The sequence below is a fragment of the Amyelois transitella genome, chromosome 24 (assembly GCF_032362555.1).
Source record: "Amyelois transitella isolate CPQ chromosome 24, ilAmyTran1.1, whole genome shotgun sequence".
In the NCBI taxonomy this organism is placed as follows: domain Eukaryota; kingdom Metazoa; phylum Arthropoda; class Insecta; order Lepidoptera; family Pyralidae; genus Amyelois; species Amyelois transitella.
Window position 1 is genome coordinate 534212 of NC_083527.1, and position 15405 is coordinate 549616.

At 39.5% G+C, this 15405-nt stretch overlaps 1 protein-coding gene across 3 annotated transcripts in view; it reads left to right on the plus strand.

Annotated features, from left to right (window-relative positions):
• Positions 1–15405, plus strand: part of LOC132903314 (uncharacterized) — a 142074-nt gene that overhangs the window by 35724 nt on the left and 90945 nt on the right. For 2 of the 3 annotated variants that reach the window (XM_060951327.1, XM_060951329.1), the window contains exons 4-6: positions 5597–5781; positions 6395–6525; positions 7972–8143. In XM_060951327.1, the coding sequence (XP_060807310.1) occupies positions 5597–5781; positions 6395–6525; positions 7972–8143 (488 nt within the window). The remainder of the gene's footprint in view (positions 1–5596; positions 5782–6394; positions 6526–7971; positions 8144–15405) is intronic. The other variant, XM_060951328.1, reaches the window with a different exon arrangement.

Here is a 15405-nt window from a genome sequence, read left to right on the forward strand (position 1 = left end):
TCGGGCCTTGCCTTATCACTAGCTTTTGCCCGCGGCTCCCCGTGAAACCCTAACGTCTTTCTCCGTACTCCATACTATATGTATGCAAAATATAGTGTGGAGTACGGAGAAAGAATTCAAATTCAAAATGATTATTCATTATTATGGGACACTTCAATATCACTCAATAATTGTCATATCTTATGGGTTCACAACATTGGTTGACGTCAAATAAATTAGTTAAAACTAAGTTTACTGCCGCTTCCAAAGCGTCAGTGCATAAGAAGCGGTAACAAACTGCACTGCAGCATTTTCTTCAACAACGTCAACTTCGCGAAAACTTAATCGAGATCAATTAAGTAGTTGTGACGTGAAACTTAGACAAACAGCAACATCTTTACATCTATACTAATATTATAAAGCTGAAGAGTTTGTTTGTTTGAACGCGTTAATCTCAGGAACTACTGGTTTCGAATTGAAAAATTCTTATTGCGAGGAAGGCTTTAGGCTATATAACATCACGCTGCAACTATTTGGAGCGAAGAAATAATGGATAATATGAAAAAAAAAAACGGGGTAAATTATTCATCCGTGAGGGTTTCAGTGATGCCCAAAATAACTATTCCACGCGGACGAAGTCGCGGGCACAGCTAGTTTTGCAATAATGTATTACGAATTCTGCGCTCGCCTGTACTTACATACGATACAGCACACTCCCATGGGTGAGGAATTGACGCAGTACTCAGTGCAAATAAACATCCGCCATCGAGAAACGACCAGTGGTCTGAACTCACTGGAATATTCGATACGAGTACGAGTGATGGGAAGTAAATAAGTAAATTGATACGTCATACATCGACGGCCTCTGTGGCGCAGCGGTAGTACACTTGTCTGTGACACCGGAGGTCCCGGGTTCGAATCCCGGCCAGGGCATGATGAGAAAAGAACTTTTTCTGCTTGGCCTGGTTCTTAGATGTTTATCTATATAAGTATGTATGTATTATAAAATATAGTATCGTTGAGTTAGTATCGCGTAACACAAGTCTCGAACTTACTTCGAGGCTAACTCAATATGTGTAATATGTCCCGTATATATTTATATTTATTTATTGATACGTCAGTTCGTAGAAGTATTTGATGGGACAAACAGACTAGAAGACGATAAAGGTCTCCAAAAATGAAACTACCCACAAACAAAGTTAAAGCTTTGTATTTGATTTTACTTAGTAAATAACAATAACTGTATAATAGAACCACTCTATAGCTTTCTCATAGGTGTCGTAAATGGCGACTAAGTAGGTTTTTGAACTTTTGATTTCTTTTGTAGAAAACATATTATTACTATTTGAATCTCAGTTCCATCATGGAGCCGTACAGCTAAGCGTAAACTTTTAGTCTTTTCACTACTTGATACACATGACAGACGTGACTATATGTATGTGTTTGTATGTATCAATATAAAGCAAAAAATATTGCAAAAATAATTAACTTAGATACATGACTTTTTTGCATGAAATAATACTTCCTGTTTTCAAATTTATCACCAGACGATCCTTCCTTGATGATTAATCATCGGTGCATTGTATGTTGTGTTTGGAACGCATCCGTAGCGCGCCTTTGATGTGCCGCAGTATATTTAGATCGAGACAGACCTGCGAATAACAACTAGTAGGGTTGACACGCACACATCAAATCACTCCTCTTACCCGCAGCGGTAGGCAGAAACTACTTTGTCATTCCACTTGTCCGCTAAAAGTTCTTTGCGTATGTTTTCAATTGACAATTTAAATTTTAATAAATTAAATATTGGTGTAAATTGATATAGAATTTTGCTCTTTTTTATACATACATACATATGGTCACGTCTATTTCCATTGCGGGGTAGACAGAGCAAACTGTTTTGAAAAGCTATTACTATACTATTTAGCTTAATGATAGAATTGAGATTAAATAGTGACAGGTTGCTAGCCCATCGCCTAAAAAAGAATCCCAAGTTTGTAAGCCTATTCCTTAGTCGCCTTTTACGACATCCATGGGGAAGGAGATGGAGTGGTCATATTCATATTTGTATTGGTGCCGGGAACCACAAGGCACTGCCGGGAACCACACGGCTCTTTTTTATCTTTATTTAAATACGGCACTTTTGTCTTAAAGACATGTAAGTCCCATTGTTACAGATCTTAAATTATAACAAGGTGCTAAATTTTGCACTTAAACGGGTTTGCAATCACGCGACCATTTTTAAAACAATTTTCAAATTAAAACTTTACCCGAAGGAATCGGCATTAGGACTGTTGGGTGAGCCGTGTGACACGCCAACATTCGGACATGGAAACTGCTCGGAGTCACGTCATTAAAAATACCGTGTTATGGCGGCGTTAATTGGGCCATTTAGTGCAAAAAAAAAGTTCCATTTATTATGTCCATGTGAAAACCTGTAGATATGCTCTTGCTTAATAATTACGCCCTCTGACGCGGCTTATGTAAAAATATACGTAACAAAGATTATGTCTTTTTCATGGATGCCATAAAAAGCGCCAAGGTAGTAGTTAGGCACATTCATCTTGTGAAGCTTTTACTATATCCAATATGGGATGGCCCCTTGCAAAGATTGCGGAGATCAGACGGGAGTCGTTTCTTGTTAAAACTTACATACATATGGTCACGTCTGTATCCCTTGTGGGGTAGACAGATCCAACAGTCTGGAAAAGACTGATAGACCACGCTCAGCTATTTGGCTTTATGATAGAATTGAGATTCAAATAGTGACAGGTTGCTAGCCCATCGCCTAAAAAAAGGATCCCAAGTTTGTAAGCCTATCCCTTAGTCGCCTTTTACGACATCCATGGGAAAGAGATGGAGTGGTCCTATTCTTTTTTGTACTGGTGCCGGGAAACACACGGTACCAGTAAAAAAAAAAAACTAAATACCTACTTGACTAACCCAATCTAGGATCATGGTTGAAATGCACACGCTGGAATCCTCTCCAGAGATGTGAGAATGTTAACCGGGATTAAGGTATAAATATATACGTAAATATAAATATATACGGGACAAATTACACTGATTGAGTTAGCCTCGAAGTAAGTTCGAAACTCAACGATAGTATATTTTATAATAAATTCTTATATAGATAAACATCCAAGACTCAGGCCAATCAGAAAAAGTTCTTTTCTCATCATGCCCTGGCCGGGATTCGAACCCGGGACCTCCGGTCTCACAGACAAGCGTACTGCCGCTGCGCCACAGTGGCCGTCAAAGCAGCAGGTCGGAGCAGACAACTATTTATTGACGTAGGCTTTTAAAATTTTTCCTATTTTCCTATTTACATATACGAGTATTTCTAACACCCATTTGTACCATGTTTCAAGTAAATAAATAAAGAATTAAATATTAATTTTCCTTTCGCAATTTGACTGTCTCGTCTTTGTGTTCCTGATAGCTGTTATTTCGCGGGAACGTAGTTTGCTTAGGACTAGTTTTACAATGTTTAAGAGGGCGTGAGTTTACCTATAGATTTTAAGAGTTAACGACAGGAAAGGAGGGGCGAAGTGTTACAAATACAGAAAGTGACTAGCCCTTGGTCTATTTACAAAGCCAAACGTCGATTTATTTGCAAAATTGGATACATGGTACCACTTATTGACGTCACATCACTTAAATCTAATTATAACTACTACCGCTTCTAAAGCGGATGTGTAGTAGAAGCGGCGGAACAAACTACACTGCAACATTTTCACCGAACGTCAATTTATAGATCTCTTAAATCTAAATCGTGGACGAATGCACATTGTCTACATTAAAAAACATGAATGAATGTAAAACTAATTATTTCAATACGATTACATATAGAGCCTTCAAAACTGAGTTCAAAGATATGAGTCGACTAATTAATGTTAACTAGTGTTGTGACCTCGAACCGCTCAGTGAAAGCGGTGCCTTGATCCATTGACTGCGAATTGTGAATCTTTTATAAATATATATATATATATGTAGGTCCGCGTGTGTAACATTTGTATGATTTTCATGAGCCTTTAAATATTTTTTATTTCAAAGTTTTTTTTTATGTTTGTTTATATAAGGCTGTGCCGTTTGGTTTCCGCCACTTTAGAATAGAACCACTCCGTATGTTACCCATGGATGTCGTAAAATACGACTAAGGGATAGGCTTATTATAATCTTGGGATTGCTTTTCTAGGACATGGGTTAGCAACCTGTCACTATTTGAATCTCAATTCTCTCTTTAAGCCACGCTGCTTTCCCCCAGGTAGGCAGAGGCTAGGCTACATCTTTCCAGTTGTCACGATCCCGTTATTTGTCATGATGTTAAGATATGAGGGGTCATTCTTTCTAAAGCTGTTGCTTCGTCAATGATCATGAAGATTTGACGGCACGTTCTATTAGACATATGTAATATATTTTATTATTAGGAATAGGCTTATAAACTTAAGATTCTACTTTCAAGCGATGGGCTAGCAACCTGTCACCATTTGAAAACTTCTATCTTTAATCCACTTACACTTGACCTTAACCTTTGAACGTGGCCTATCTATATTATATATACCTATAATCCTGTCTACCCCGCAAGGGATGTAGACGTGATTATATGTACATATATGCTCCAAGGAGGGTGAAATCGGTACGAATTTTCGTATACATTTTTATATATGCCGTGATGAAGATGACATTATAATGGCTCAATCTATTAGACAATCAAAAATAAATTTTATCTAACAAAATATGTCACAATTTGCATGCGTCTAGTCATAATACCTAATAAATATTCCGGCAATAGGCCGTATGTCAGCTGCGCGCATCGATATTCAAATTGTTTGCATTAATTGGCATTCAGAAGATACATGCCTATACCAAAATGGCATGCAAAAATTGTGTGTGCGAGCAGTCTATAGGTATAGCTGAAATATTTTCTAAATGTGAGAGGACATGTTTTAGATACTTGTAAGCATTAAAGCGTCTACCCTCAGCGTCGTCCGCGTTAAATCAGTGCCATCTGCAAAAAGCGACGAATTTAACGCCACATACAAAAAGCATTGAATTAAACGCCGTATACAAAAAGCATCAAGCACGTTTTTTTTTTAATTTTGCATTAATTCAGTAGATAACCCTGCCCGCGGATGTTCAGAAATTTCGAAATCTTCTCTCTTATCTCTCTCCAAATTCCAGATTTCTGTAGGTACCTTGTACCGCTGCTTCTTCTACACTGCGCTTTGGAAGCGGCAGTAGTTATAATTAGATTTAAGTGATGTGACGGCAATAAGTGATACCTTGTATCCTTTTTTGAAAATTAATCTGTAGCGGGAGCGATGATTCGGCTCGACCGCCACCAAAGGGAAGATCTTCCGCCAGGCTAGGTGTTATACCTGGGGAACCGCGGCTCCGACGATGCTGTGTCGGAGGTTGTATATAAAGCTCCAATCCGTGAAATCGCGATTTGGATTCTTCACTGCTATTGGCTGAGCGCGTCAATTTCTTCGCTATGATTGACAGTTGTTGTGTGATTTGATGTTGTTGACGAGTGGCGTAGAGATGTCGCCACAAATCTATTCTATTCTATTTTACGTATATTGATGTTTTTCTCCATAAAATTGTATTCCAGGTGCGGACATGTCCTTCCAAGGGGAGTACGCGGCGCAAGTGCTCGGGCTGCCGGGGGAGCCGGCGCCGGCGTCCCCGCGGCCCGGCTCGCGGCCGGCGTCCCGCGCGCTGTTCTCAGAAACGCCCGCCCCCACGCCCGCAGCCCCCGAGAAGGAGAATCATCAGACGAAGTTTAATAACGTTAATGTGAGTATGCAAATACGTATATATGTGGTCACGTCTGTATCCCTTGCGGGGTAGAGCCAACGGACTTGTAAAGACTGATAGGCCACGCTCAGCTATTTGGCTTAATGATAGAATTGAGATTTATTGATCATTTATTGATATAGATTTTAAGACTCATACCCAGGTGCGTGAAATCAGAATACTTTCAAAATAGGATCCATGGTATCGCTTAATGATGTCAACATCACTTACAATTAAATTTACTACTGGTTTCCAAAGCGCAATTGTATAAGGAGCGAGGTATAATGGTTTGATCACGTACATACATACATACATATGGTCACGTTGCGGGGTAGACAGAGCCAACAGTCTTGAAAAGACTGATAGGCCACGCTCAGCTTTTTGGCTTGATGATAGAATTGAGATTCATATAGGGACAGGTTGCTAGCCCATCATCGCCTAAAAAAAGAATGCCAAGTTTGTAAGCCTATTCCCTTAGTCGCTTTTTACGACATCCATGAGAAAGAGATGGAGTGGTCCTATTATTTTTTTTGTACTGGTGCCGGGAACCACACGGCACTGGTTTGATCACGTAAACATAAAAGTTTAAATCTCTTTTGTTTAAAATTTTCAGCAGCGGTACAATAACGCCGCCGGGGAAGAGGAAGGCGTGCTGGACCTCCGGGCCAGGGACCCGTCCGTCATCTCCGTGGGCTCCCAGCACTCTGGAGTTTCTGAGCCGGCGGGGTACCTGGACGCTGTTAGGTTTGTACGCTTTTGTATACTATGGTTTGAAGGTTTACAGGGAGAAACCACGGTGGAAGAGACGTGGATGAACTCGCTCCGAACCGTCTCGCAGCACTCGGGCGTTTCTGAGCCGGCGGGGTACCTGGACGCTGTTAGGTTTGTACGCTTTTGTATACTATGGTTCGAAGGAAATGTACAGGGAGAAACCACGGTGGGAGGAGATACGTGGATGAACTCGCTCCGAACCGTCTCGCAGCACTCGGGAGTTTCCGAGCCGGCGGGGTATCTGGACGCTGTTAGGTTTGTATGCTTTTGTATACTATGGTTCGAAGGAAATGTACAGGGAGAAACCACGGTGGGAGGAGATACGTGGATGAACTCGCTCCGAACCGTCTCGCAGCACTCGAGAGTTTCCGAGCCGGCGGGGTATCTGGACGCTGTTAGGTTTGTATGCTTTTGTATACTATGGTTCGAAGGAAATGTACAGGGAGAAACCACGGTGGGAGGAGGAGATACGTGGATGAACTCGCTCCGAACCGTCTCGCAGCACTCGAGAGTTTCCGAGCCGGCGGGGTATCTGGACGCTGTTAGGTTTGTATGCTTTTGTATACTATGGTTCGAAGGAAATGTACAGGGAGAAACCACGGTGGGAGGAGGAGATACGTGGATGAACTCGCTCCGAACCGTCTCGCAGCACTCGGGAGTTTCTGAGCCGGCGGGGTATCTGGACGCTGTTAGGTTTGTACGCTTTCTGTTCATACAAAGGTTCGAAGGTTTACAGGGAGAAACCACGGTGGGAGGAGATATGAACGTCGCAGCACTCGGGCGTTTCCGAGCCGGCGGGGAAATGTACAGGGAGAAAACGGTGTGAAAGTGATACGTGGATGAACTCGCTTTGAACCGTCCTGGTGACAGTTTAGTTTTACATACATACATATGGTCACCCTTGCGGGGTGGACAGAGCCAACAGTCTTGGAAAGACTGAATGGCCACGTTCATTTCTATTTCCGGTTCGATCCTAGTTTGGGTAAGTCAGGTATTGTAATGAACCTGTAGATCGACCTGGCTCTACCCACTGTAAGAACATCAATTTGCAATTCAACTAATGTCAATAGCTCAAGAAAAAGTCATTGGTACATGACTCCGCACTGTTATGACTCATGACTCACATCCATGTATCATTTAACGGCCTCTGTGGCGCAGCGGTAGTGCGCTTGTCTGTGTCACCGGAGGTCCCGGGTTCGAATCCCGGCCAGGGCATGATGAGAAACGAACTTTCTCTGATTGGCCTGGGTCTTGGATGTTTATCTATATATGTATGTATTTATTATAAATATCGTTGAGTTAGTATCTCGTAACACAAGTTTCGAACTTACTTCGAGGCTAACTCAATCTGTGTAATTGGTCCCGTATATTATATCATTATTATTTGTCGTTTAAAACCTATAAAAAATATGATTCCAGGTCGACTGTGTCCGTCTACTCGGGTAACTCCAATTCGAGTTCAGATCGGGACATTCTCGATCTTTCGATGCCCGACAAGAACTCCATGACGGAAGTGTGTTACGTGTGCGGGGATGAGTATAAACGTGGAACGCTGTACAATCTACACACTAAAGAGCCAAAGGACAAGTCGGTAAGTGATTAAGAATCTATTACATACATACAGGTCACGTCTATATCCCTTGCGGGGTAGACAGAACCAACAGGCTTGAAAAGACTGAATGGCCACGTTCAGCTATTTGGTTTAATGGATAGAATTGAGATTCAAATAGTGACAGGTTGGCTAGCCCATCGCCTAACTAAGAATCCCAAGTTTGTAAGCCTATCCCTTAGTCGCATTTTACGACATCCATGAGAAAGAGATGGAGTGGTCCTATTATTTTTGTATTGGTGCCGGGAACCACACGGCAAAAGAATCTATTTAAAATAATTTTTAAGAAGCATCCCACTTCTGATATTGTGTCGTTGATAGCTCTGTCGATTTAAGGTAATAATTCTATGACGGAGATTTGTAAGCGGTAAAATGAGAGCAAATATTGCTTAAAATAACATTGCTCACTATATTTCGTAGGCGTCCCATATTTAGCTTCACGATAAGATTCGTCGCGATATTCAGCGCTTGCGTGATCCGAAGCCGATCTTGACCTCCGACACAAGATGGCGTCACTGTTCCTATTTTGAACTATCCATAGACTGTACAATCGTTGGTTACTAGATATGAATTAAAATATATTTTCTGTTTTATTAGATACGTAAATTAAGTACGTGAAACTTCTCCGCTGAGGCATAAACATTTCCAGTTGCCAAAATTCCTGTACAGTGCATACACATACAACATTTGCTTGTGTCAGCATTTGACGTGCAGTGCAGACTATCAAGAAACTTTTGAATCTAATCAAATCGTATCAATCAACTTGTATCAACCCAAGTTGTTTAGTTTACACAAAGACTGTACGATACCTAAATATTTACTAAATTGCTTCATCTATGAGGGATTATGAATTAAATTGCAAAGATGTGGGTTTCGCCAAATCAATTTTGTCGAAGACTACCCCATTGGTTGCACAATAATTTTTTAGATGTTTACCTCAGACGTAAATCTCTTGCACAAAGTCCTATGGGGTTGATGCGTCACATTATAACAGTCCTCAAACAAAGAATTACTTTTTTCATGAATTTACATATTCTTTCACATTTGATTAAGCCAGTGTTACATCGATGATCTGATTTGAACCGGCTACCACCTCGACCTCAACCTTCCATCCATATAGCGTGTTCTGACAGAAGCCAATTTAATTATGTAGATATTAGCCAATTATTTTTATCGCGGGGTTGAAGGGTACAGTAATGAAATTGACCCTTGGACCACCTTATCTTCTATATTTGTTCCAAAATAGAACTACTTTTTAACCCGAAACAACTACTAGTTAATTTGAATGAATAAACAGATTAAGATCCATACATACATATATATTCTCGATACATACCTACATACATATAATCACATCTATATCCCTTGCGGGATAGACAGAGCCAACAGTATTGAAAAGACTGGTAGGCCACGTTCAGCTGTTTGGCTTAGTGATGGAATTGAGATTCAAATAGTGACAGGTTGCTAGCCCATCGCCTTAAAGAAGAATCCCAAGTTTATAAACTTATCCTTTAGTCGGCTTTTACCACATCCAAGGGAACGAGATGGAGTGGTCCTATTCTTTTTTTTTCATTGGTACCGGGAACCACACGGCACACTCTCGATTTCAGTTGTAAATACTAGTTTGTGTCGGAGAGCACACGTTATCATGTGTGATCGCCAAGTTCAAAAGTCCAAAGAGCGTAAATACATAAAAAATAATTGGCGTGTGCCTAATGTGTGCCGTGCGGTTCCCAATACAAAAAAGAATAGGATCACTCCATCTCTTTCCCATGGATGTCGTAAAAGGCGACTAAGGGATAGGCTTACAAACTTGGGATTCTTTTTTAGGCGATGGGCTAGCCAACCTGTCACTATTTGAATCTCAATTCTATCATTAAGCCAAATAGCGGAATGTGGCCATTCAGTCTTTTCAAGACTGTTGGCTCTGTCTACCCCGCAAGGGATATAGACGTGACCATAGGTATGTATGTATTTAACTTCTCTGCTGCCTAAGTAAGCACTGATCATTGCACTGGCCTCAACTGCTTAAGCTCTGATCAGCCATGTTTTCATTTTATTTTAAGTATTAATGTAAATGAGTGAATAAAAATGAGTTTGTAAATAAATAATGCATTACTATAACTTTGAAAATACTCCTTTCTCGCTCGAAAATTGATTTCTCGCGGCAGTTGCAGGTGTAAATCGGATCGCGGATTCGGCAGCTCATGAGGTTAATGTGATGAAAATTGCATACATCTTGCATCACACGACAAATGATCATGATTTATTTATAACATATAAAAGAACCTTTAATGATCTTCAATCCAGAGTTGAACCGATGATATCTGCGGTCACAGATTGGATTTTGCTAACGATGTTAACATTAATTGGGCTAATGAGACTGGTGATTCTTGTTATTATAATAATGGTATGATGCGTGTAGTATGGCCCGTGCTATCTTATGATTGACAATTATTTTTTTTTAATTAATAGTAAAATGATTAAATACTTTGTGAGATTAATAATGTGTAGACATATTGTAAAATACATATATAGTACAGAGTCTTACAGAGAGCTAATACGGTGAGGTAAAACATCTGGAGAATGTCATCATTCATGAGTTTTTTTTTGTTTGTGTCCGACCACTTTACGGGTTATCTTCTGAATTAATCTTCTTGAAATTTCACCTAGGCACCTTTCAACCCGATAAAAACTATAGATCTCGTGGGATTTGCGAAAAACTTGTATTCTTAATGCAGATGGCGCTAAATTCGTTCCTCTTTGTTGGCGGTGCTAATTCGTCGGCGTCAAATTTGGGCGGGCGAAGCGGCTTCTTCTAAGCGACTTCTGAGTTATGCCACTATGACATGATTCAGAAGTTGATCTACACTTAAAACTAATTGATTAGTAACAAGAGACAAATAATAAGAAATGCTCGACAGTGTTACTTACTACACGGCTTGCTTTTTTTTAGGTTTCTTTTAATTAAAGAGGGATGATGATGTGATCCTTTTTCCCTTAATCTCAAAGAAACTAAACAATAGGCTTATGAACTTGGGGTTCTTTTTTAAGCGACGAGGTGCTAGCCCATCGCCTAAAAAACTGTCACTATTTGCATCTCAATTCTATCATTAAGCCAAACAGCTGAACGTGGCCTATCAATCTTTTCAAGACTATTGGCTTTGTCTACCCCGCAAAGGATAAAGACGTGACTTACGTCCGTACATTTATCGTACAAGTCTACAAAAATTGCTACGTCACACCGAATCAAGTCTGGACAGGACAGGCAATTGAATATCGTCGATATCGGCCGAGGTCGCGGGTCGGGGCGGCGGGTCGCGGCTATCGCAGTGGAAAATATGGCGGAGAGGACCTTGCGGGCCGCGCTATCTGTGCGGCGGCCGGCCGGGTGCTCGGTTGTAGCGTGCGCCAAGTTCCTTCTAAATACTGACGTGTATTGATAGCGTACGATGGTAGAAAAATATAACGCGAGAGTACCGCACTTTTTCTACGATTCGAAATTGAAAATTTGGAAGACCCGTGGGCGGTGTTTGGTTAGTGTTCTAAATATTGAAAATTGTATATAAAAATATGGCGGAGCGGACCTTGCGGGCCGCGCTATCTGTGCGGCGGCCGGCCGGGCTCGGTGGTAGCGTGCGCCAAGTTTCCTTCTGAATACTGACGTGTATTGTTAGCCCTTAGCATTGGCGGCGAGTATGATAGATTTTGTACGATGGTAGAAAAAGCAAATGCGTGATTACCGCACTTTTTCTACGATTCCAATCATATAACTTTGGACGAGCCATGGGCGGTGTTTGGTTAGTGTTCTAAATATTGAAAATTGTGTATCAAAAATTACATTTAAATTCTTATAACTCATAAAATATATGTAAGTACCCGGTTCAAATGTATCTACTTATTTTACTACAGGCATTGATCCATTGATTTGTTTGTCAGTTGCTGTGCGCTAGTGTCCGACCGAAGGTCTATTTTTGGCCGAAGCCGAAGCCGAAGCCGATTAATCGGCTATCGCCACAACCTTCGGCCGAAGCCGAAGCCGAAGCCGAAGGTTTATATTCTCTCAGCACTCAGTAATTAATTTTGTTCAATATTGTCTACAAGCTACAATTAATATTAAAATCATTTCAAAACCTCAATATTGAAGGTTTATATATTGACTGTCTCATATAGAAGTTGATGATATATCATAGAGATGGTTGGTTTAGAGATAAACTAGCTGTTGCCCGCGACTTCGTCCGCGTAAATTTCGAGTTGAATCTTAATCATACAGTCAGATACAGACAAACAGACAAAAAATGTAAAAAAAAATTCTCTATCCGTTTCAGTCAAAATATTAAATGTACAGAAAAAATATTTTTACCGTTTTATTATATGTAGTATTTTGATTTTCAGTTTTTTTAAATAAAATACTCAAACAATACAAAAAAAAATATTTTTAATAAAAAGAAATATCTTGCAATTGTTGGGATTCGAACTTGGACCGCCAACTTCACAGTCTCACGGTCTCACGGGCTAACCACTGGACCATCGAGGCCGTTGCGTTGGTGTCGAAATTAAAGTAGACTACATACATATGGTCACGTCTATATCCCTTGCGGGGTAGACAGAGCCAACAGACTTGAAAAGACTGAATGGCCACGTTCAGCTATTTGACTTAATGAAAGAATTGAGATTCAAAAAGTGATAGGTTGCTCGCCCATCGCCATCCCTTAGTCGCCTTTCACTTATATTTATATGTTATAGGTCGCTGTCGTATAATGATAAATGACTTTGAATTTTTAAATTCGTAACTTATTTGCAGGCAAACTGATACCTTGAGTTCATTCAAATGTCGATAACTTTTTTTTAGTGAACCGATTTTGATGAAACAAACTTTAAATGTTATTCTGAGTTAAAACAAAGCAATTGGTGAAAGTTTAGTACTTTCGGAGATAATCGTGATCATACAGACAGACAAGAAATTAAAAAAATATATTTTTGCTTTCTATTATTCATTCTAAGTGGATATAGGGAATATCCATTTCAGTCAAAAATACTAAATGTACAGACAAAATATTTTTACTGTTTTATTATATGTATAGATAAAAGTTTGTGATTTTGTGATTTACCTACTGGTAAAAAATAATTATTTGATTTCTTACAAAAACACTCGTTTAAATACACGTACGGACTTGTTTTGATGCATGCAATCAGCAATGTGATATTTTGACAGTGACTCCCCGCCGCCTCATGACTTTCGTAACAGTTCGTTCAATCTCGACGGTCGCTCGGACCTTCGGCGAAACCTTCGGCTTCGGTCGGATTTTGGGCCGAAGCCGAATGTTTCGCCGAAGGTGGATTTTTTGGCCGAAGGTGGCCGAAGCCGAAGCCGAAGCCGAAGCTTCGGTCGGACACTACTGTGCGCTGAGAATCGACCACTCAATAAGACATGAACGGTCCGTAAATAATTGATCTTGTATATTAAAAGAATTTCAACAATTTTTTTTTTTACCTTTTTGTATGACCCTGTTTGCTAAGCAAATGCCAGATTAGACATATTACAGATTATACAGATAAGACAGAGCCAACAGTCTTGAAAAGACTCAATGGCCACGTTCAGCTATTTGGCTTAATGATAGAATCCTCCCTTTCTTGCCATAAAAATTTCATCAATGCATTAATAATATAACGTTGCCTTGGCGCTGCCCACTACCGCGCACATCGCCATGCAATACGGACAGTCGTTACCCTTATGGAGTCAATTACGTGTTTTTATAATAATAACATAAACTTATTTATTTATCTGTGTACCGCCCTTATCTGCTGTGATGTATAGGCGTGGTATATCAATCTTGTAAATATTATTTACATTTAAAAGCATACATTATTAGTAGTATTTTTTCCTCTATTAATTAATATTGACTAAGAATTTCTGTTATTTCTATAGGAATATAGATTAATAGCTTTCAACCGCAAATTAATTCAATAAAGCTTTTGGATATTTCTGATTGGATATTTCTTATGCTTCAGCCTCCCTTGTATCCCTTGCGGGGGAGAGAGAGCCGACAGTCTTGTAAAGACTGAAAGGCCACGTTCAGCTGCGTGGCTTAATGATGGAATTGAGATTCAAATAGTGACAGGTTTCCTAAGCCCATCGCCTACAAGAGAATCTCAAGTTTATTATTAGTCTTTTTCTTAGTCGCCTTATATCATCCACATTCGACATCCACGGTAAATATAATATGTATGTAGTGGTCTACTTTTGTTTTTGTAATTATCAATAGATTTGAGTGCGTTTAACTTCAATCTGCCTGTTGGTGAGCATGATGAGGTCTTAGGTGGTGCACACTAGCTCAAATAGTGATTATTCATTATTCACTAGTGCCTATTCTGAATTGCCGTGAACCACAGGGCACTTATTGACCTATATTAAATTCTCAGTTCCATTGTACGCCTGCGTGAAAGAATCTCTTACTTTTTACTGGTCCCATATATCTCAACTAGCTGTGTCCGCGACTTCGTCCGCGTGGAATAGTTATTTTGGGCATCATTGAATTAATTTTGTCCGTTTTTTTTTTCACATTTTCCATTATTTCTTCGCTCCTTATAGTTGCAGCGTGATGTTATATAGCTTAAAGCCTTCTTCGATAAATGGTCTTCAACACAAAAAGAATTTTTCAATTCCAACTAGTAGTTCCTGAGTTTAGCGCGTTCAACAAACAAACTCCTCAGCTTTATAATATTAGTATAGATGTTTATTTTATACGCAACTAACTATAGTGACTACTATCAATGACAATGTAACAAATACTCGTCCTAAAGTAGCTGTTTAATATTGTAACGGGAATCTCGAGTGCTGCTTTATAATCCTTACAATATTGTATTGTAATTAATTTATCATCCGTTATCTAAAATTAATAAGTGCAGCGATTGCATAAGTCAAGTTTTTTTCGATCATAATAAACCTATTGTAATTTGTTTGTATAACAAGGCGAAAAATAATAATGTAGTATATAATTATTTAGCTACATAAGTTTTTAGTAATGATTTTGTAATTTATGAATTATATTTTTGCCAGTACAATTTACTGCTCTCTAATCAAAAAACGAGTATGGATGTGTGATGAAAAATAAAACTGGGCCTTATTCAAGTTTATTTTTAATTAAGTGCTTGTTCAATGTTTTGTTACTTATCGATCCTGTGTATCTTGGTTTTAGTTTTGAGTTACAAATCAAACCTGATGGCGTCAAGACCTGCCCCGT